Below are 21,746 nucleotides of genomic sequence, written 5' to 3'. Positions count from 1 at the left end.
CCGGGTGCTAACCCAGATTGTATCCAAAAAACATAAAACCACAGCTGCCCAACTCACTGCAGAATTAAATGTGCACCTCAACTCTCCTGTTTCCACCAAAACTGTCCGTCGGGAGCTCCACAGGGTCAATGTACATGGCTGGGCTGCTATAGCCAAACCTTTGATCACTCGTGCCAATGCCAAACGTCGGTTTCAATGGTGCCAGCATCGAAAATCTTGGGCTGTGGACAATGTGAAACATGTATTGTTCTCTGATGAGTCCACCTTCACTGTCTTTCCCACATCCGGGAGAGTTACGGTGTGGAGAAGCCCCAAAGAAGCGTACCACCCAGACTGTTGCATGCCCAGAGTGAAGCATGGAGGTGGATCAGTGATGGTTTGGGCTTCAATATCATGGCATTCCCTAGGCCCAATACTTGTGCTAGATGGGCGCGTCACTGCCAAGGACTACTGAACCATTCTGCAGGACCATGTGCACCCAATGGTTCAAACATTGTATCCTGAAGGTGGTGCTGTGTATCAGGATGATAATGCACTAATACACACAGCAAGACTGGTGACAGAGTGGTTTGATGAACATGAAAGTGAAGTTGAACATCTCCCATGGCCTGCACAGTCACCAGATCTAAATATTATTGAGCCACTTGGGGTGTTTTGGAGGAGCGAGTCACGTTTTCCTCCACCAGCATGACCTGGCCACTATTCCATAAGAATGTCTCAAAATCCCCACTCTGGCCACTGTGCAGGACTTGTATCTGTCATTCCCAAGACGAATTGATGCTGTATTGGCCGCAAAAGGAGGCCCTACACCATACTAATGAATTATTGTGGTCTAAAACCAGGCATTTCAGTTTGTGTCCAACCGCTGTGTGTGTGTGTGTGTGTGTATATGTGTGTGTGTGTGTATATATATATATATATATATATATATATATATATATATATATATATATATATATATATATATATATATATATATATATATCTCTGTATGTGTATATATATACTGTATGTGTGTGTATATATATATATATATATATATATATATATATATATATATATATATATATATATATATATATATATATATATATATATACTGTATGTATATACATATATACACTATATTGCCAAAAGTATTTGCTCACCCATCCAAATAATCAGAATCAGGTGTTCCAATCACTTCCATGGCCACAGGTGTATAAAATCAAGCACCTAGGCATGCAGACTGTTTTTACAAACAAACAAAGAATGGGTCGCTTTCAGGAGCTCAGTGAATTCCAGCATGGAACTGTGATAGGATGCCACCTGTGCAACAAATCCAGTCGTGAAATTTCCTCGCTCCTAAATATTCCACAGTCAACTGTCAGCTGTATTATAAGAACGTGGAAGTGTTTGGGAACGGCAGCAACTCAGCCACGAAGTGGTAGGCCATGTAAACTGACGGAGCGGGGTCAGCGGATACTGAGGCGCATAGTGCGAAGAGGTCGCCAACTTTCTGCAGAGTCAATCGCTACAGATCTCCAAACTTCATGTGGCCTTCAGATTAGCTCAAGAACAGTGAGCAGAGAGCTTCATGGAATGGGTTTCCATGGCCGAGCAGCTGCATCCAAGCCATGCATCACCAAGTGCAATGCAAAGCGTCGGATGCAGTGGTGTAAAGCACGCCGCCACTGGACTCTAGAGCTGTGGAGACGCGTTCTCTGGAGTGACGAATCGCGCTTCTCCATCTGGCAATCTGATGGACGAGTCTGGGTTTGGCGGTTGCCAGGAGAACGGTACTTGTCTGACTGCATTGTGCCAAGTGTAAAGTTTGGTGGAGGGGGGATTATGGTGTGGGGTTGTTTTTCAGGAGCTGGGCTTGGCCCCTTAGTTCCAGTGAAAGGAACTCTGAAGGCTTCAGCATACCAAGACATTTTGAACAATCCCATGCTCCCAACTTTGTGGGAACAGTTTGGAGCTGGCCCCTTCCTCTTCCAACATGACTGTGCACCAGTGCACAAAGCAAGGTCCATAAAGACATGGATGACAGAGTCTGGTGTGGATGAACTTGACTGGCCTGCAGAGAGTCCTGACCTCAACCCGATAGAACACCTTTGGGATGAATTAGAGCGGAGACTGAGAGCCAGGCCTTCTCGTCCAACATCAGTGTGTGACCTCACAAATGCGCTTCTGTGTGTATGTGTGTATGTATATATATAAACATATATATGTATGTGTGTGTGTGTGTGTGTGTATGTATGTGTGTGTGTGTGTGTATATATATATATATATATATATATATATATATATATATATATATATATATATATATATATATATATATATATATATATATATATATATATATATATATACAGAGAGAGAGAAACACACACCACCTAATCAGTATAATGGTTGGAATATATGAATTGACACTGAAAGTCAATTCTATTCTAAATTATATAAATAAGCTTTGGTTTATTTGTTTGAGTGTTAAAATGCCTAATGAAGAAGCTTTATATTCCTACAATAGTTCACCTCACATTAAACAGCACTAACTTTATACGTCCTGTGGTGGACACCTTGACCTTAGTACAAAAAGATCATACATTTGCAAACTAGCTTGAAGGGTTTTTAAATATCCTAACACAATTATTAATATAAGGCTACATCAGATCTCTTTTGAATTTACTCAGGTGTTTTCTACTGCTGCTGATGGGCAAACACAAGTAGAAATTAAAGTTTGCCAAGGTGAGCGTGAAATGGCAGTGGATAATAAACTCCTTGGACAGTTCACATTGGTAAGTCATAATATATGTATGTAAAAACAGAAAATTACTATTGCAATAAAATACTATTCTCTCTTTCTTTGTTGTATTTGTATGGTTGTCTGCAAGTCCCTGCATAAAACTCATCATTAAGTAAACTGAAAATCAGTGTGGTTCTAATACTTACGTTAAATGACTCAACATTGTGACCCATTTGAAAGCATTTATTGTTTTTGTTGACTTTCAGTTTATTCACACACATGTATTAGTAATTTAAGAAATGATCTGTGGCTGTTAACAGGTTGGCATCCCTCCTGCTCCCCGTGGAGTCCCGCAGATTGAAGTTACTTTTGATATTGATGCTAATGGAATTGTGCATGTTTCTGCTAAAGACAAAGGCACTGGACGTGAACAGCAAAGTAAGATTAAAGGTTTGCCAGGTTATCTTTTTTCTCAGTAGAACTTAAGGAGCATTCTCACTTGTTTCTCATTATTTTTTTCAGTTGTAATCCAGTCTTCTGGTGGTCTGAGTAAGGATGACATTGAGAACATGATTAAAAATGCTGAAAAATATGCAGAGGAAGACAGAAAGAGAAAGGTACTTAAGCCTCTTTCTTATATAATATGGAGTTAGATATACAGTCCCTGCAAGAGTATTGGAAAGGCAAGGCTTATTTTTGCTATAAGGTTTGAAGTCCAAAAGATGAAGGAGATAATTGGTCAGAATTTCCGATTTCCTTTCCCTGATATGTACAAGTGTGTTAAACAACTTAAAAATATAGAAAGAAATCTACAGTAGAGCATGGAATAAAACAGTCTGTTTTAATGTAAATCTGAATTTTTTATAAGAAAGCCCAAAGACTTTTGTTTGTTGACCGCAACATTATACCTTTTTGAGCCAGAAAAGTACAATACACACTCATCACAGTCAACGTTTCCAGCATAATTCAGGAGATACATTAATCCCCGTTTATCGCAGGGGTTATGTTCCAAAGCCACCCGCAATAAGCGAAAATCTGTGATACATGAATGCCACCCCCAAATTTTTTTTTATTTAAGCCGTTATTATTAAGTTATTATTTAACCTCCCACACTCTAAACACACATGCAAAACATTTGCAAACATATAGCGAGATGGATTTAGAATTTAGGATTTAGAAATTCGTAGAAATATCACATTTATAGTGAGTACTGTCATTTTCAACTGGCTCGAGCCGCTATACAAAGTATACAGAAGGTTTGTTTTTGTAATTACTGTACAACAAAGGTTTTTTTTGTAAACTGTTTTAATACAAAAAATTATATGTACTGTACAGTGTTTACAAGTAATGTGACCCATACAATATTAAAGTCAGTATTTACCAGTTAAGATACGTGACTTGAGTGAAGACGACGACGATGATGATGAATAATCAGCTGCGCAGCAAAGGAGCATTTACAACTCTTCAGAAGGCACCTCTTCATCAGGTGCTTCAGAGTGTTGTGTCGTCTTGTGGGGGTGCATCTGAAGTCTTCTTTGCAGGTTGAAAAAACATTGTGATAGGCAATTGCTGGTATTGCTTCTTCATAGTGGTGAGATGGGTTTTGCAACATCAATCGTGTTCTTGAACTGCAACGACCAAACCATAGAGGGATCCCATGCTGAAGCCATCCCTTGCAGTTTTTCTGCAGCTTTTGCCATCGCTGCAAGTCTTTCTAGCGAAAGGCCTTCGTCGTCCTCCTCCTCCTGCGATGGATCACCTTGCTCCTCTTCTTCCTCGCTTGCAGATTTCGTAAGCTTAGCCGTAATTTCAAATTTCAAATTATGCTGTTTTAAACAAAATATCTTGAAGGTGGTGGCCACCGTTCTCTATGCACTGATGCAACCCATTTCTGATGTTTCCCTCTACACGTTCTAACATGTTTGAGGGCAATGTTCCCCGGACGGCTCATCTCGATTAGAGGTGACATCCCGTGGGCAGGGCGCTCGCCCGATCTAACGCCCTGTGATTTTTATTTTTTTTTTATGGGGATACCTCAAGGCAGAGGTTTTTAAACATCGCCCCACAAACCTGCTTCAGCTGAAGAATGTTATTCAGCAGGAAATAGCCCGAATTCCGGTGGACATGTTGGAATGTGTAGAGGGAAATGTCAGAAATCTGTTGCATCAGTGCATAGAGAACAGTGACCACCACCTTCAAGATATTTTGTTTAAAACAGCATAATTTGAAATTATGTTTTCATTATCAAAAAATAAATTTTGTTTATCAGCCACAATTTTTCTTTCATTCACCTTCAAAAAAGGGAAGTTTTTGCACCCCACCCTGTATAAAGCACCTTTCCAAGTATAAAGGCACAGATGATGCCATGATCCAAAGGTTGAATGAGGGACTTGTGTTTGCTGGGAGGAACTCAGTCTGTACTCCCTCGTAGGATAAATCTAGTGGGTGGCCGCTAGCGTTTTTCATCGTAATGAGAACTTTGAAAGGCAGGTCTTTTTCACTGAGGTACATTTTGGCTTGAGGGATGAAACATGGATTCTTCCAGAACAATCCAGTCTCATCCATGTTGAAGACTTGTTCTGGCAGATACCCTTTCTCTTCTATGATCGCCTTGAACGTCTCGGGGTACTTCTTGGCTGCTTTTACGTCTGCTGATGCTACTTCCCCATGCAGCGGTACACTCTTGAGCTGGAATTTCTTTTGAAATCTATCAAACCAACCCTTGCTGGCTTGAAATGTAATGGGCTCTTCTGGTGCTGTCAGTGATCCTGGTTGGGTGTCGTCCTCGTCATCTCTTTGGGCACATGCTTCTCCAGCGAATTGTTAATAAAGTTGACTGGCCTTGTCCCTGATGTTGGTGTCCAATCAAATGTTGTTCTTCCTGCGATCAGTAATCCAGGGGGCCAGTGCCGATTCCATCCTTGCAATATACTTGTTGTGTGCAGTTGCCGTCCTTTTTGCATTTTGGGTGTAACTAACTGCTACGGTACTTCTGATGTTGGCTTCATCCTTCTTGATGTAGCGTATGGTTGACTCGTTCAGTCCGTAATGGCGGGCAATGGCAGCACAACTTTTTTTTTTCTTCTCAAAGCATGTCTAGCAACTTAACCTTTTCGTTGGATACTTCCTCTGGCGCTCAGGTTCCTGCCAGAAGCATTAGAAGGTGCAGAGCGTTTGCGCAACATTATAGAGCTCGCTGAAAAAACGTAAAAAAAAACAAAAAGCGTACACAAAACGAAAGTAACAATATATCAGGAAAATCCGCAAAAAAAATTAGTTATGTTCCAAATAAAAATCTGTGATATACCAGGACCGCAATAAATGAACCGCGATATAGCGGGGGATTAATCTATTACAATCAAAGCCATGGTGAAAGTTTTTCCAATAATCTTTTGTAAAAGTTTTTTTTAAAGGAATTTATTTACAACAGAAAGGAAGCTTAATTATTTCTCAGTCCCAAAATCTATGCATTACAGTAACTGTGGCTGCTTTATACTTAAAACCATTAGCAAAGGGAAGAAAACGGGCAGCCATCTCGCTCATTTGACTACCTACCTACCTCACTGCCACTTTTAATGGCATCTCTCACACAGTACTTTTAGAATGTCTGACTGGCATTTGTAATGCCTAATTGGCATCCAATCAACCAGTGGCAGAAGCACAATGTATAAAATCATCCAGATAACTGTGGCATGTTGTTGGTGTCAGATGGGGTGATTTGAGTATTTCAGAAACTGCTGAGCTCCTGGGAATTTCACACTCAACTGACTCTGGAAAAACATTGAGTGAGCAGCAGTTCTGTGGGTGGATAGAACACCTGGTACCAGCAACTATTTCAAAATTAGTCACGGATGTCACACCATTCTCATGTTTGATGTGAGCATTAACCAGTTCTCCACCTGTTTCTACACAATTTTCTGCACTGCTGATACATGATTGTCTTATTGGAAAAACACATGTGTAAATGACCAGGTGTTCCTATTGAAGAGGGTGGTGAGTGTAGAACTCCACATTGGTTGAAACACAGTTTTAGTTAATTATTGCATCATTTAAAATTGTTTATTTTCTCTAGGACCGTGTTGAGGCTGTTAATATGGCTGAAGGCATTGTCCATGATACCGAATCAAAGATGGAGGAGTTTAAGGACCAACTACCCACTGAGGAGGTGAAGCACATAATTTGCCATGTACATATTTTTGCACAAAGCACAATAACCAATGTAATTTACTTTGGTTTCCTCAGTGCAAGAAGCTTCAGAATGAGATTACTAAAGTGAGAGATCTACTTTCAAGGAAGGACCTTGAGACTGGTGAAAACATCAAACAGGCTGCCACAGATCTACAGCAAGCATCTCTAAAGCTCTTTGAGATGGCTTATAAGAAAGTAATGTCTAATCATTTCACAAATTTTCTGTTTTACAATACAAGTATTAAATGTTATGAATGTATGGTGTCAAAACGCTGTGTGCAAAATAGGGGAACATTTTAAAAACTAAAAAAATGTATTCATCATTTAACCTCTTCCACTAAAGAGTGATGAGAATATGTGAGAAATAATTATGAACAGGATCATTCTTAGCTAGTTTACTTTTAAACACTTTCCTTTGAAATAAATGAAATAATACAAGCTTCAGAGCTTATCTTGTTCGTATACTAACAAAGCCATGTGTAATATTTTTCTGAACACCACTGATGGGAATTAATCTTAGCCATGCCATTGTTCTTCCCTTTCAAATCTCCATCAACTAAAATAAATTTGTGTGTATTAAATATTACTACACTATTTTGTTTCGCCTACATGGCTGCTCTCTGCTTGTAACCCAGGTTTGAGTCTTTGGGGGTGGGAATAAAACCTGTTTCCAAGACTAATAATTGGTCATTCTCAACCTTTCTTTAGAAACAGACTTTGCTCATATTCAAAGTGAAATTCATGATGTTTCTAATGGCTTAGTGATATACTGCCATTTAGAAAAGTTACAGATAATCACAAAACATTGAAATCCTGAAACACACTGCCCGTAGATCCAAGTATATTTGTATTTTTCATTTTTCTCTTATTTAAAACTGTAAGTAAATATGATAGTTGGCAAATTGACATTCTCCTTTATATTTATCAACAGGGGGTATTTCTATCCACCAGCTGACAGTGATATTGAAACTGACAATTGAACAAATAGTCACTGTGTACTTTATTAGAAACAACTGGACCTCACATCTCCTGGGATCTTCACAGACAACAGTGTCTAGACTTGTAAGAACAGTGCAGTGAAGAAAAACATCCAATGAGCAGTAGTTCTTGCAGACAGAAACACAGTTGTGATGAGAGGGGTCAACAGAGAACAGCCAGATTAATTCAAGCTGATAGAAAGTCTGCAGTCCCTTAGGGTGGTGAGCAGAAAATCATCCGAGAATGCAGAACACATCAAAGCTTGAGTCTGTAGAAAGTCTGTTTTTAGAAGAAAGGGGATTGCTTGAGAGTGACTATCCATAGACATGTGAACATGCATTTTTATTGCCACTCTGAAAGTCTCAAAATTCAAATTGACTCATGAAGTGTTGCACCTAGCATCTGAATGAGGAATGCACTGCTGTTTGATTGCTGTTGTAAAAATGGTCAATGCAGGTGTTACAAACTTTTCAAGAAACTGACAGTGTTCAAGAACTTACGAGGGTACTTTTCACTAAATGCTCTAAAGGCTGTCACAAGTGTAAAGATATTTTAATAATAAAGTTTAATAATATGCTGAGAATGAACAATTTTAATAATTTGCACCAATTTTTATTGCAATTTGTTTGGCAATTTTTACGTACTCTAGCTGTACTAACAAATACACGTGGTACAATAGGACAAAATATTTTCTAACATGGGTACTAATTTATCTTGCTGTTCACATTTAATCTGTCCTAGATGGCATCAGAGAGAGAAGGCAGCACTGGCAGTTCAAGCGGAATGGAGACAGGAGAGAAAAAGGAAGGACAACAGTAGAGCGTTTAAAGCTGTTTGATTGATTATCCTTTGACTGAAGACTAACATCTTAGTCTTCAGTTATTCCTACATATTGCGTTATCACAGTATCCCATTTGTTATTGTATTTATCCCATTTGTTATTGTACCATTGCTGAAGTTAGTTTCATGTGTCCTTTTCAAGTTACATTGATCAACTTATTGTAGTTTTCTGCTACTTGTATTGTCAGATTACTGCTTTTGTGGCATTTGTATTAAAAATTGTAAATTAAATGTTTCCCCCCTCAGGATAAAGCATGAGTGCTTTGCTTTGTGTCGCTCCATAAGTGAGATCTCCAATAGTCGATACAATCAACAGTGCTGTGAAGAATTATTTGTGCTCGATTTGTACTGACAGTTATTTTTTGATTGCCTCTATTTGTGCAATTTGTCACAAATGTTTTCAGAACCTTATACAGCATAGGAGACCGGGAGAACACAAGGAAACAACATATGCTTTTTAGGGATTGTTGTAAAACCCTTTTTCTTCAGTAAATGAAACATTGTCACCCTAGTGAAAAGGTAATTGCCCCTTTAACACTTTTAAAAACTTGAAGGCAGGCTTTCACATTAATGTTGAGGAATTTTGGCCCACATTTTGCACATTTTTTAATCCAACCACATTATAGGTCTTTTGACTTCCCATTCAAAACTTGCCACAGGATCTTAATTAGGTCCAAGTTAGGACTTTGACTAGGCCACTGCAAAATTTAAATTTTGTTTCTTTAATTTATGGGTGTATTTGATCATTGCTGCATAACCCAGTGGTCACTGACTTTCAAAGTAATGACTGGATCTTCAGGATTTTCTGGTGGACAGTAGAATTCATGGTCTTGTAGAGAGGCCCTGAAGCAGCAAAGCATCCTAACACCATTACACAATATTTGGCTGTTCTTATGTTTTTGTAGAATGATATTTATGGAACAGGACTTAAGTGTGAAAAATTCTGAAGAAATACTTATATAAATAGTTGGCTCACTTCTCCCTGGGTTGATCCTGCTTATCGTGGGTTTACTGGCTATGCTGAGTTTCACAGGTACAGTAGTGTAACTATATTTGGTTACTTCACTTGACTTGTTATTAAATTATCAAGACTCCAGCTTATTAAATTTGCATTTTTATGTAAAGTGACATTTCCTATCATAGTGGGCAGTGGTGGCTCAAGTGGTTAAGGCTCTGGGTCGTTGACCGGAAGATCAGGGGTTCAAGCCCCAGCACCGCTAAGTTGCCCCTGTTGGGCCCTTGAGCAAGGCCCTTAACCCTCCCTGCTCCAGGGGCGTCGTATCATGGCTGACCCTGTGCTCTGACCCCAACCTCCAAGGATGGGATATGCGAAGAATTTCACTGTGCTGTAATGTATATGTGACAAATAAAGGCTGTTTCTGTTTCACCTCAAAATAAAAGACATCTCTTTTTTTTTTTGCAATCATATATTTCAATGTAGAGATTGTAATTGAAAAGAAATTAAAAGAAATTGTACAGTAATTAAAAACTACTTGCAAAAATAAAATAAAAAAACTTGCAAATGCACGTTTGTTAGAAAAACCCTTTTTCCAATTTCGTAGCAGCTTGCTGGAGGCAAGTGGAGAGACAGGTATCAATACTTTTGGAGGCAAGTGTATGTTAGGGTAATTTTAAAATTCCACTTATTTTGGGGGCGTGGTGCACATGTGACGCCACATGACGTAACCAGGATACATGTCACGCAGTTCCCCTCGTTGTGCTGATAGGTCACGTGTATGTTGCGCTAATTTTGTGATTTTGCTAATTTTGGGGTTTGGCGCACGTCACATCACGTGAAGTCACCAGGATACACGCCATGCAGTTCCCCTTGTGCTGAATGTTTTGATATGTCACACGTATGTTGGGGTAATGTGTGTGATTGTGAAAAGCAAAGCGCTATGTTGCTTAAACTAATACAATACATTGACAAATAATATATACAAGCTAAAGTCACAGTTAAAAAATTTTAAGGTAGTTCATGTGGTTGTACAGTAGAGTAAGAATTCAAGCTGTAGGAACATTTTAAAGATGATGCGTCCTTAAAAAAAACCTCTTCACTCACTAGCTGACGTCACACAGTAGCAGTCTGTGAAAAATACATTTAAAAATCCATATAAAACTAGATTTTTAAAGTTTGTCATGACAAACTTTGATGTTGGCTTGACGAAGCAAGTACACGTGATGTGATGTCACCCGGACACACGTCATGCAGTTCCCCTCATTGTGCTGAACATTTTGATATGTCACGTGTATGTTGGAGTAATTTTGTAATTCTGCTTATTTTGGGGGCGTGGCACACGTGTGACGTCACTTGGACACACGTCATGAAGTTTCCCTCATTGTGCTGAGTGTTTTGATATGTCAAATGTGTATGTTTGGGTAATGTTGGAATTCTATTTATTTTGGGGGCATGGCACAGACATGCCATCACGTGACGTCACCTGGACACACGTCACGCAGTTCCCCTCATTGTGCTGAACGTTTTGATGTCACATGTATGTTGGAGTAATTTTGCAATTCTGCTTATTTTGGGGGCGTGGCATCACCCGACACACGTCACGAAGTTCCCCTCATTGTGCTGTGTGTTTTGATATGTAACGTGCATGTTGCAGTAGTTTTGTGATTTTGCCCCCAATTTTGGGGCGGGGCTCTACCGGAATACCAAAATTCACATCGGTTCCAAAATTATCTTCATCCCGCCCAAGATTCTGAAGATGCTGGCCGAGTTTGGTGTCGATATCTCGAAAGCCCGCTGAGTTATAAACCTCCAAAGTTTTGAATGGAATTCTATCTGGAAAAAGGCCATTTTGGGCTTCTGTACCGGGAATTCCGGAATTCTGATTCCTTAGAAAAGTAATGGCAACAAACTTCAGGCCAGGCCCAACAAACGTGCCGAGTTTGGTGCATGTCGCTCTTACCATTTAGACCGCATTAATGTTAGAATTTAATTCGCTAAGAAGAATAATAATAAGCTTATAAAGAAAAACAGAATGTTGGCTCTTTCAAACCAACATAAATTATAATACTTATCAGCAAGAAGCACACTCAAGCAACATTTTAGCATTGGAACCATGTTTCTAGCTATTACTGTTTAAGCGATATGGTGCTTAAACTATTGCAAGAAATTCTCAAATTATATATATATATATATAGATAGATAGATAGATAGATAGATAGATAGATAGATAGATAGATAGATAGATAGATAGATAGATAGATAGATAGATAGATACATACATACATACATACATACATACATACATACATACTTACATACATACTTACATACTTACTTACATACATACTTACATACTTACTTACTTACTTACTTACTTACTTACTTACTTTATTCATCCCAAAGGGAAATTCACAGTTTCCAGCAGTATCCACAAACACAGGTAATAGATAAAATAGGAAGGAATATAACAAAAATACTAAAATACCCAAATTAGGGTACAAAAATATAACAAAAAATATATCAAATAACAAAATAGAAAATATTACAAAATATAGCAGAATATAACAATATAACAAAATATAGCAGAAAGATACTAAATACAGAGATTTAGGAATAAATATGGAGAATGAGATGAAAAACAAGATAAGTAATGTGCAAAAACAAGTGTTTAAAGTTACAGGCCACGTCGATGTGCAAAAACTGTTATGTGTTTATGAGTCCTGTGCAAATGTCAGTTTATTGAGAGTTCTGTATAAACTGGAGTGTATTATGTGTAGTGTGTGTTTTATTGTACAGTCCAGTCCAGTACAGAGAGAAGAGTAGTGTCAGTACTGACTTCTCCCACCCCACGTTGAATTAAAGAGTCGCATGGCATGGGGGAGGAACGACCTCCTCAGTCTGTCAGTGGAGCAGGGTAGTGACAGCAACCTGTCACTGAAGCTGCTTCTCTGTCTGGAGATAATGTTGTACAGTGGATGCAGTGGATTGTCCATGATGGACAGGAGCCTGCTCAGCACCCTCCTCTCTGCCACTGATGTCAGGCTGTCCAGTTCTGAGCCTACAATCGAGCCCGCCTTCCTCACCAACTTGTCCAGACGTGAGGCGTCCTTCTTCTTTATGCTGCCTCCCCAGCACACTGCCGCATAGAAGAGGGCACTCGCCACAACAGTCTGATAGAACTGCAGTAGCTTTTTGCAGATGTTAAAGGAAGCCAGCCTTCTTAGGAAGTACAGCCGGCTCTGTCCTTTCCTACACAGAGCGTCTATATATACGCTATATACATATAAATTGAGAATAATAATAATGTGTGTGTATATATAATTTGAGAATTTCTTGCAATACTGGAGCACCCACCAAGCACGGTAAAACATGCGCGCTCCACACAGTGAGCAGGAGCGAGACTCGAGCCCTGGACGCTAGAAGTGTGAGGCGAACGTGCTAACCACTAAGCCACCTCCGTTAAAGATATACTCGCTAAATATGCTTAAACTATTACAAGACATTCTTAAATATTTACAAGCTAAAGTCACAGTTACAGTATGAAGTCTAAACGTCCTTAAAAAAACTCTTCCGTCACTCTAGGTGACGTCACACACAGTAGCGGTCTGAAGTCTGTATAGCATTTAAAACTTAATATAAAATAAACTATTATACTTATCAGCATGAAAAGTAATAGTACACTTAAGCACATGAGCAACATTTTAACGTTGGAACTATATTATTGTTTAGGACTAGTAGCGCGCTGAGGAAACCGGAATAATAATAACTAGAATGTTGCATTTCCAGAAGAAAATGCGTGTGATTGCGAAAAGCAAAGCAATATGTTGCTTAAACTATTGCAGTACATTGGCAAATAATATATACAAGCTAAAGAAAGAAAAACCGCTTTCCCTTGCTCGTAGAGCCCTGAGACTTGCGGAATCGCATTTTCAGCGCCAGAGAAGCACAATGCACAGAGCACACTGCGCTGTGACAGGAAACAAGCCTGTTCGATGACTTTGTTAAGTGAATTTTGATGGTGTAATGTGGCAGGGAAAAGTATTAATATTGAGTGTGATGAAGTTAAATCTTCAATCAAAGACAGAAACTTTGGGGACTTTGTGGGGTTTTGGGAAGTGTGTCATGAAACAATTCACATTTCTGTGTAACCCCCCTCTTCAAGGAGGCAGTGGTGGAACTATTTTCTGGATCTCACCAAGAATTTACATTCTTTTACCCTTCAGGTTCTAATCTCAAGGAATGCTGAAAAATTATGATGATATACTTGATATACTGTATGATGTTATTGATGTTTAATGTCATTCTAAAGGTCATGATTGGTGAAAAAGGTCTAGTTTCCAAATCAGAGTATACTAAAGTTTACACATAGTCTGTAATCCTATTGGAGATATGGCAAAATAAAATTGTTAATCTTGACTTATTCTGAGCCTGTGGAAAATCATTATACACCTCTTTAATCTTAGATTGTGAACTTAAATCGGAATGGAGAAAGCCTAGGTTTATGTTGGAATAGAGTAGCTGCGACTTAAACTTGAATGGAGAATGGATCATATGCACAGGATTTATTTACTGCTGCAAGACAAGAAATTTTAGACATTTGTCCACTCAAAACACCTTGGCATGCTTTAAATGATCTCATAGAAATTTTAGACTTGCATAGATGGTTTGCATCTGAAAAGATGAAAGATATTAAATGCTCTGAATTACTGTCTACATTGATGTTATACACTGGGAATGAGTGCACCGGCTACATTGGGATTTTTGCCAGTTTTCCTTTTATACACCCAGAGCAAGTATTTTTGAACTCCACGACTATACGTTCTATAGGTGTAGTAGTGAAGGATCAGATCATTAAATGGGACCACCTAAGAGTACCCTCTAGAGTATGTCTTTAAAAGGGGATGAGACCTTGTTTACCACTTGCACCTGTTGTCATGATGTTTGTACATGTAATACTTTACAACCCTTCTCTTCCAATGATACTAAGCTTATCAGTGTTCAGTCATTGCATGGTCACGCTGATGCGATTCAAGTATCTCACACACAGTGGTGTGTTGTCAGTGAGATGAATTCCTTCACCTATGGCGCTCTGACCCGCAAACCATACCTTCTGCTACAGAGGATTTCTCAATGGGTCAGATAAATATCTTGGGGAGGATACCACTGGACATGGATGTTTCCCCATGGTGGGAAGACACTTTTTTTGAACATAGCACAAAAGCTCTAACGGACACAATATATTTGATACAACAAACTATGCTACAGACTGAGTATCATCTGAACCAGGCTCAGGTGGAAGCAAACCTGGCCAAAGGAACAGCAGACATTTTGTCAAGTTCATCTACCCGCTCAGCCCACTACAAATACACCTGGTGGGACTGGGTGTTCCGTGGCTGTGTGATTGCCAGAGGACTTGTTCTCATATTCTCTACACTTCAATGCTGTTATTTCAGATTTATGCTTTGCTCCTTACGAACATCTGCCAACTCTGGTGTCACGCTTAGCCCCTTAGAGGTGCCAGCCATTCAGAGACTGCTACAGTAAGATTCCCAGCAATGTCCTATTGGGAATTATTTTGAAAATGTCCCAAGAGGCCAGGGGAGGATTGTAATGTGGCAAGCAAAAGTACTAATATTGAACGTGATGAAGTTATATCTTCAAGCAAAAACAGAAACTTTGGGGACTTTTGGGAAGTGTGTCATAAAACAGTTCACATTCCTGTGTACCTCCCCCTCTTCAAGGAGGCAGTGGTGGAACTATTTTCTGGATCTCACCAAGAATTTACATTCTTTTACCCTTCTGGTTCTAATCTCAAGGAATACTGAAAAACTATGATGATATTCTCACTGTATGATGTTATTGATGTTTAATGTCATTCTAAAGTTCAAGGTGCATCGTGGTGTGAAAAAGGTCTAATTTCCAAATTAGAGTATAGTAAAGTTTACACATAGTCTGTACTCCTGTTGGAGATATGTCCATATGACATTATTCAACCCCCTCACAGGTCACGAAACAACAATCCGAACTATGTCTTTTACAACCCATTTGGTGTGAACCAAAACTAAAAGCCAGATGTGTCCGTTCGATCGGTCCAAAACCAGGCCTTCTGTGGACTCATAGATTGTACAACCCTTTGTCTCTCTTGGGTATATAAGGTGCATTGGAAAAAGACTCAGGGAAGCATCTGCATTCAGAACTTCCCACACTATTATTGTGTGTCTCTATTGCCAGGTATGACTTTAACTTTGTAGCCTGTGTTTTTCATACTATGTTGATCCTGTTATTGAATTTGGTATTTTTCTAATTAAATAGACTGAATTAAGTGGAAAAATCATTATTATACACCTCTTTAATCTTAGATTGTGAAATTGGAATGGAGAAAGCCTAGGTTTAAGTTGGAATGGAGTAGGCTCGACTTAAACTTAAATGGAGAAAACCTTGGTTTAAAGTTAAATTAGAACAAACCAAAACTTAAACTTGTATAGAGAAATCCAGGTTTAAGTTTAAATAGTTATGTTCAGTCATTTCAGTTTCCTATCTGCTTAATAAATTAAGAATAGTCAATCCGCTAAATTGTGATCAGCATCAGATTATACTTATATTAATTATTAATTGGAGTCAGATTATCATTATACACAGAGTTCAAAGAATGAAGCCAAATTTTAATAAAGGAAGCAAATTCTTCTAGAAACGCAAAGGAAAGGTAGGACACAAGATCCCTTCACCCACGCCACTTGATTCCGTCGTTGGGAAATGTAAACAATCACATTTCATGTTATAGTTCATCCCAAACATGTGAAAAAAAATCAAAGAAAACTGCACTATTCAGCTGCACACATGCGTTTGTCTGAAAAACCGCTTTCCCTTGCTCGTAGAGCGCTGAGACTTGCGGAATCGCATTTTCAGCGCCAGAGAAGCACAAGGCACAAGGCACACTGCGCCGAGGCAGGAAACGAGCCAGTTCGATGAAAAATGTTGAAAGTTGACTTTGTTAAGTGAATTTTCATGGAATATCACTGTTTCCATGTTTCTTATGAATTTTTGCACTGTAATGTAAAAAATCATGTTTCATATCAAAATTCATATTTTTTATCACTTTCCCATGTTTCTTATGAATTTTGGCATTTTAATGTAAACAATCACGTATCATATGATAGTCGACCTCAAATGTGAAAAAAGTCAAAGAAAACTGCCCCATTCAGCTGCACGCAAGCGTTTGTCTGAACCACTTTCCCTTGCTCGTAGAGCGTCGAGACTTGCGGAATCACATTTTCATCGCCAGAAAAGCACAATGCAGACAGGACACTGCGCTGCGGCAGGAAACAAGCCTGTTCGATGAAAAATGATGAAAGTTGACTTTGTTAAGTGGATTTTCATGGAATATCACTGTTTTCATGTTTCTTATGAATTTTTGCACTTTAATGTAAAAAATCATATTTCATATGAAAATTCATATTTTCTATCACTTTCCCATGTTTCTTATGAATTTTGGCATTTTAATGTAAACAATCACATTTCATATCACCGTTGACCCCAAACGTGAAACAAGTAAATTGAAAACTGCCCCATTCAGTTGCACACATGCATTTGTCAGAAAAATACAAAGTAAGTAACAAACATGAACAAGGTGGCAGGTACCAGGAGTGACTCTATTCGTGGAATACAAGAACATCATATATCTTGTTTTTCTATATGCTATAGCTCCTTTTATGGAAGTGAGATGTACCATTCTACAAGAGTTTTGTGCTGTTGGTCACATATACATTTGGTTTAGGATGCACCTAAAAGTTCTATATAAGGGGGACCCGTGAAAGCGGGCCTTGCCTCTCTGCTGTGTAATCTCATTTCACTGTGTTTGAGATAACAAAATTAAAATAATAATAAAAAAAAAATAATAAAAATTCCTTTTTTATCTCTTTGCTTTGACTTGCACCCTTGTGTCCATGTGTAGTTTGTTAATCATTTCTATTTAAGCTTGGATTCTGGACAACAGTTCTGGGAACCGGTAAATTTACATTAATAGTTCTGGGAACTATATACTATCGTAGTATATTTTGATGTTGTAACTACTTTCAGCCGTCTTTGAGGAAACCCGTCGCTCATGCTGATGAGCACAGCTGAGTGACCTGCGCAGGTAAAATCAGGCTAAAAGAGGTAAATAAGGCTTTGTCTGTTGATCGATTATTGAGAGAATACAGGAACCGTCACGGACAATGGGTAGTGGGGAAAGTAAGGATAAGAGTGATGATTTCCTGAGGGCATGTAAGCATCCTAATGTTCAATTCATGATAACTAATTATGGGCCTGGTTCTTTATCACAATATCATATGTGGGTGATGGACTGTGGATTTGCAAAGAAAGGTAGTTTTAGTGAAAGACAATTAGAAAAGTTGAGAGAACAGTTACAAGAATGTGAGGCTTCAAAGAAAAAAGGGAAAAAACAAAGAGAAGTAGACTGGGTTGCGTTGCAAAACAAATGCACAAACTAACATTCAATCTTCTTCTCTTCAGTGTACTTATAGACCCAGACCTGGACAGCTGCCCTCCCAGACCACCACCTCAGAGACACAGACAACCACTCCAACCGCACGCCTCCACACCTCAACCATCCACAGCAGCTGAGTGGGGCCCTCCTCCCTGCTATACAGGACCTGGAGCCTCTACCCCTTACTCCCCTGTGTGCTATCACACCCGTGGTTGAAAGCAAAAGGGGATTCTGAAGGAAATGAGACCAGATAATCCAATTTCCAGCCCACTTGATGAGCATGATGCCGAGGCCGTTCCTGATGGCCGACGCGGATCGCCTCACTCAAGAACTGATGACATTCATATGCCTATGGTCGAGGTAGCTGGCCCAGAGGGAGGACCACTTCTTGTGTATCACCCATGGGGATCAAATGACATAGAATGTCATTGACGTGCAGAACCAACTCCCAGATCCAAGAGAAGTGGGAGGTCGGAAGTTCAGTGATGAACTGGCCCGATATTGCAGAGAATTCAGACCCACAGCCCATGAACTGCGTCGCCTCATGATGAGAAAACTCAGCTTTGATGTGTCGCACCTGCGTTTTGACTGGCCAGAGAGAAATATGCAGATTCATCACATAAACTGGAATAACGCCGAGAATGTTGAATACAAAGACTTAGTAATGTGCCAGACTGATGCTCTTAACCAAGCTTTTCCAGTAAGAATGGACAAGCCTGGATTCCAGAGTGGATGTTTCCTGTGTGGAAAAACAGACCACTGGATACGAGACTGTCCAAAGAGACATCGCGGGGGAGAAGCAAATACAGAAGCATGAGATTTGGTTGGGTCAGGGACGGGTGAGCAGCCAGGGAAGGGTAAGTCTGATCTTTTTGTGCAATGCAATGGAGAAAAGCTTAAGCTTACCATTCCATTTCCACCTCTCACTAATCCAATGTCTAGAAAAGTATCAGAGGTTGCTATTTCACCTATGAATGAAACTTGAAATTGCTAAATATCATGAACCAGAATTTAAGAAAATGCCTGTGATTACATTACTTGTTGAGCAATACCAATACAGTTTCTGTTGGGTCAAGATTTGATGTGCAAACTAAATTTAAATCTGATCAGCACATCACTAGGCCTTAGAATAGAATAGAATGGAATGGGGAGATAACTCCCGCTTTGTAAAATATGATCCCAGACCCCTGCTCTATGTGTATGAATGGAAACTGTGTAAGTCCTCTTTCACTGATGTCACACACTCTCTAGTAGAGAAAGCAAAAACTCTCACCTCCTTTTCTCACACAGACTACATGATACCGAAAGCACTGCACTGTACTGCGCACGTACACAGACATGAACCACATGAGAGTTATGAGAAAGAATGGTACAGGAAGTTAGATAGACCAGACATATTGATATTGAAGCGTGTGAGATGGAATGAACACAGATGTGCTGTAGAGGAAGATTTATATCGGGTTTCAGTTCGAGCTGGTCATCCACACCCATTCTAAATGAATCATGGATCTCCACATCTCTCTCTAGCCAAATCCGTCAATGATGAGTGGGAAACTTTGGGAGAATGGATGTTACAGGCTACTCAAAGTCATGATTGGGAACCAACTGAGCAGCCAGCTTTTTTTTACAGCCCAAAATTAAATGCATATAGCACAGCACTAAATAGGCTGGCTAGAGCTGAGAGAGGCGTGGTGATCCTTCCTGATGATGGGATAGATCCCAACCCATGGTACAAAACCGATTTGGCCCTACCCAAATTGGAACATTCAGATGTACGACTACAAAAAGTGCCCAAGCAATTGTGGGCGAGTGGAAAATATGATGTAGGTCTGATTAAAAATTGCCAGTGATCATCACTCCAGTGATCATTACACCAAAATCAGATTACAGGCCAAAGAGGGCTCAATATCCCCTAACACCAGAAGCTCTAGCCCTAAAAACACCGGTGTTTAATTCTCTATTCAAATCTGGAGTTATAGTGCCATGTGAGTCATCTGTGCAACCACCACTCTTCCCAGTAAGGAAAATAAGAGCTCCAGGGGAGCCAGAGGAGTGGAGATTCGTACAGGATCTGAAAGTGGTCAGTGATGCGGTGATCCAACAAGCACCTAATGTTCCCAACCCATACACTATCTTGTCCCAAATTCCAGTTGACAGTGCATGGTTTTCTGTTGTCGATATAGCTAACGCATTCTTTAGCGTACCAGTAGATCCAGATTGTCAGTTTTGGTTTGCGTTTTCCTTTAATGGATATACTTTCCTATACTTTCACACACTTATGTCAGGGTTATTGTGAGTCACCTACAATCTATAATGAAGCATTAAAGAACAGTTTAGATACACTGCAGCTAACTGAGAAATTTGTGTTGCTTCAGTATGTAGATGACATTCTTTTGGCCGCATTGTATAAAGAGTAGTGTGAAAAAGACACCATTAAATTGCTCTATCACCTCGCTAAAGAAGGACATAAAGCAAGCCTGTCAAAACTGACGTTTGTACAACAAGAAGTGAAGTTCCTAGGACATTTAATTTCTGCAGAAGGTAAAACTCGAGTTAGACTCGAGTCAAGTAGAGTGGAAGCAATACAGAAAATTCTCAAACCGGTTACTAAAAAACAGTTAATGTCGTTCTTGGGTATGTGTTAATAGTGTAGGTTGCTTATACCCGATTATGCTGTGTTAGAGGCACCGCTGAGTGCTATTGCTCACGAACAAGGCCTGCAAGCACACAGCAATGTGACGTGGACTGAGACTGCAAACGCTGCATTTGAACAACTGAAACAGACATTACAGACGACACCCACATTGGGCATTCCTGACCCAATGAGACCATTTACACAGACTGTGGATGAAAAAGGGGGGTGCATAACATCTGTTTTACTTCAAGAGCATGGGGGTAGGCTGCGACCAGTGGCTTATTTCTCAGCAATCCCTGTAGGGTTTGCAGTAGTGACTCAGAATGAAATTGTACTTTCAGGGAAACTTCCGTCTCATTACTCAGCACAGGTGGCAGAACTCACCACCCTCATAGAGGCCTTTAAATTGGCAGATGGTAAGACTGTAAATATTTACACAGATAGCAGGTATGCCTTTGGCATCACGCATGATTTTGGATTATTATGGAAGCATAGGGGGTTTTTGACCTCCTCAGGCAAGCTTATCGTGCACCATGGCCTGATAGCTGACCTCCTGGATGCAATCCTACTTCCAAAAGCTATTGCAGTATGTAAATGCGCATATGCATTGTTATGATCCTATTTCCACAGCTAACACCAAAGCTGATGCAGCGGCGAAAGCACCAGCAAAACAACCTGAACAGAAACGAACTACAGATGACTATATTGTCTGCTCCTACTCTAAATCTGACTGAAATACAGGGTATGGGTGATTGTGAGGAGAAACAATGCTGGAGGCAGTTGGGATGTGTCCAAAAACAAGGTGTTTGGTATGGGCCCACAGGAAAACTGTGTTTACAGAAGAAACTATTTCCTTTTTATGCTAAATTGACACATAGTTAAGACCATGTGTCAAAATAAGGGATGGTAACAGAAATTAGGAAACACAAAT

At 39.5% G+C, this 21,746-nt stretch overlaps 1 protein-coding gene and 1 pseudogene across 2 annotated transcripts in view; both read left to right on the top strand.

Moving 5' to 3' along the window:
• Positions 1–9,654, top strand: part of hspa9 (heat shock protein 9) — a 44,013-nt gene extending 34,359 nt beyond the window's left edge. For both annotated transcript variants that reach the window (XM_058398024.1, XM_058398025.1), the window contains 6 exons: positions 2,679–2,783; positions 3,052–3,169; positions 3,254–3,348; positions 6,804–6,896; positions 6,974–7,114; positions 8,639–9,654. In XM_058398024.1, coding sequence (XP_058254007.1) covers positions 2,679–2,783; positions 3,052–3,169; positions 3,254–3,348; positions 6,804–6,896; positions 6,974–7,114; positions 8,639–8,716 — 630 coding nt within the window. In that variant the 3' untranslated portion in view covers positions 8,717–9,654. The remainder of the gene's footprint in view (positions 1–2,678; positions 2,784–3,051; positions 3,170–3,253; positions 3,349–6,803; positions 6,897–6,973; positions 7,115–8,638) is intronic.
• Positions 9,655–14,230: 4,576 nt separating this feature from the next.
• On the top strand, positions 14,231–18,396 carry LOC131357441 (uncharacterized; annotated as a pseudogene).
• Positions 18,397–21,746: the final 3,350 nt, after the last annotated feature.

Source organism: Hemibagrus wyckioides, linkage group LG08 (assembly GCF_019097595.1).
Source record: "Hemibagrus wyckioides isolate EC202008001 linkage group LG08, SWU_Hwy_1.0, whole genome shotgun sequence".
NCBI classification, from domain to species: domain Eukaryota; kingdom Metazoa; phylum Chordata; class Actinopteri; order Siluriformes; family Bagridae; genus Hemibagrus; species Hemibagrus wyckioides.
The sequence above is the reverse complement of the archived record's forward strand: the minus strand, read 5'-3'. Positions and strand labels throughout refer to the sequence as shown.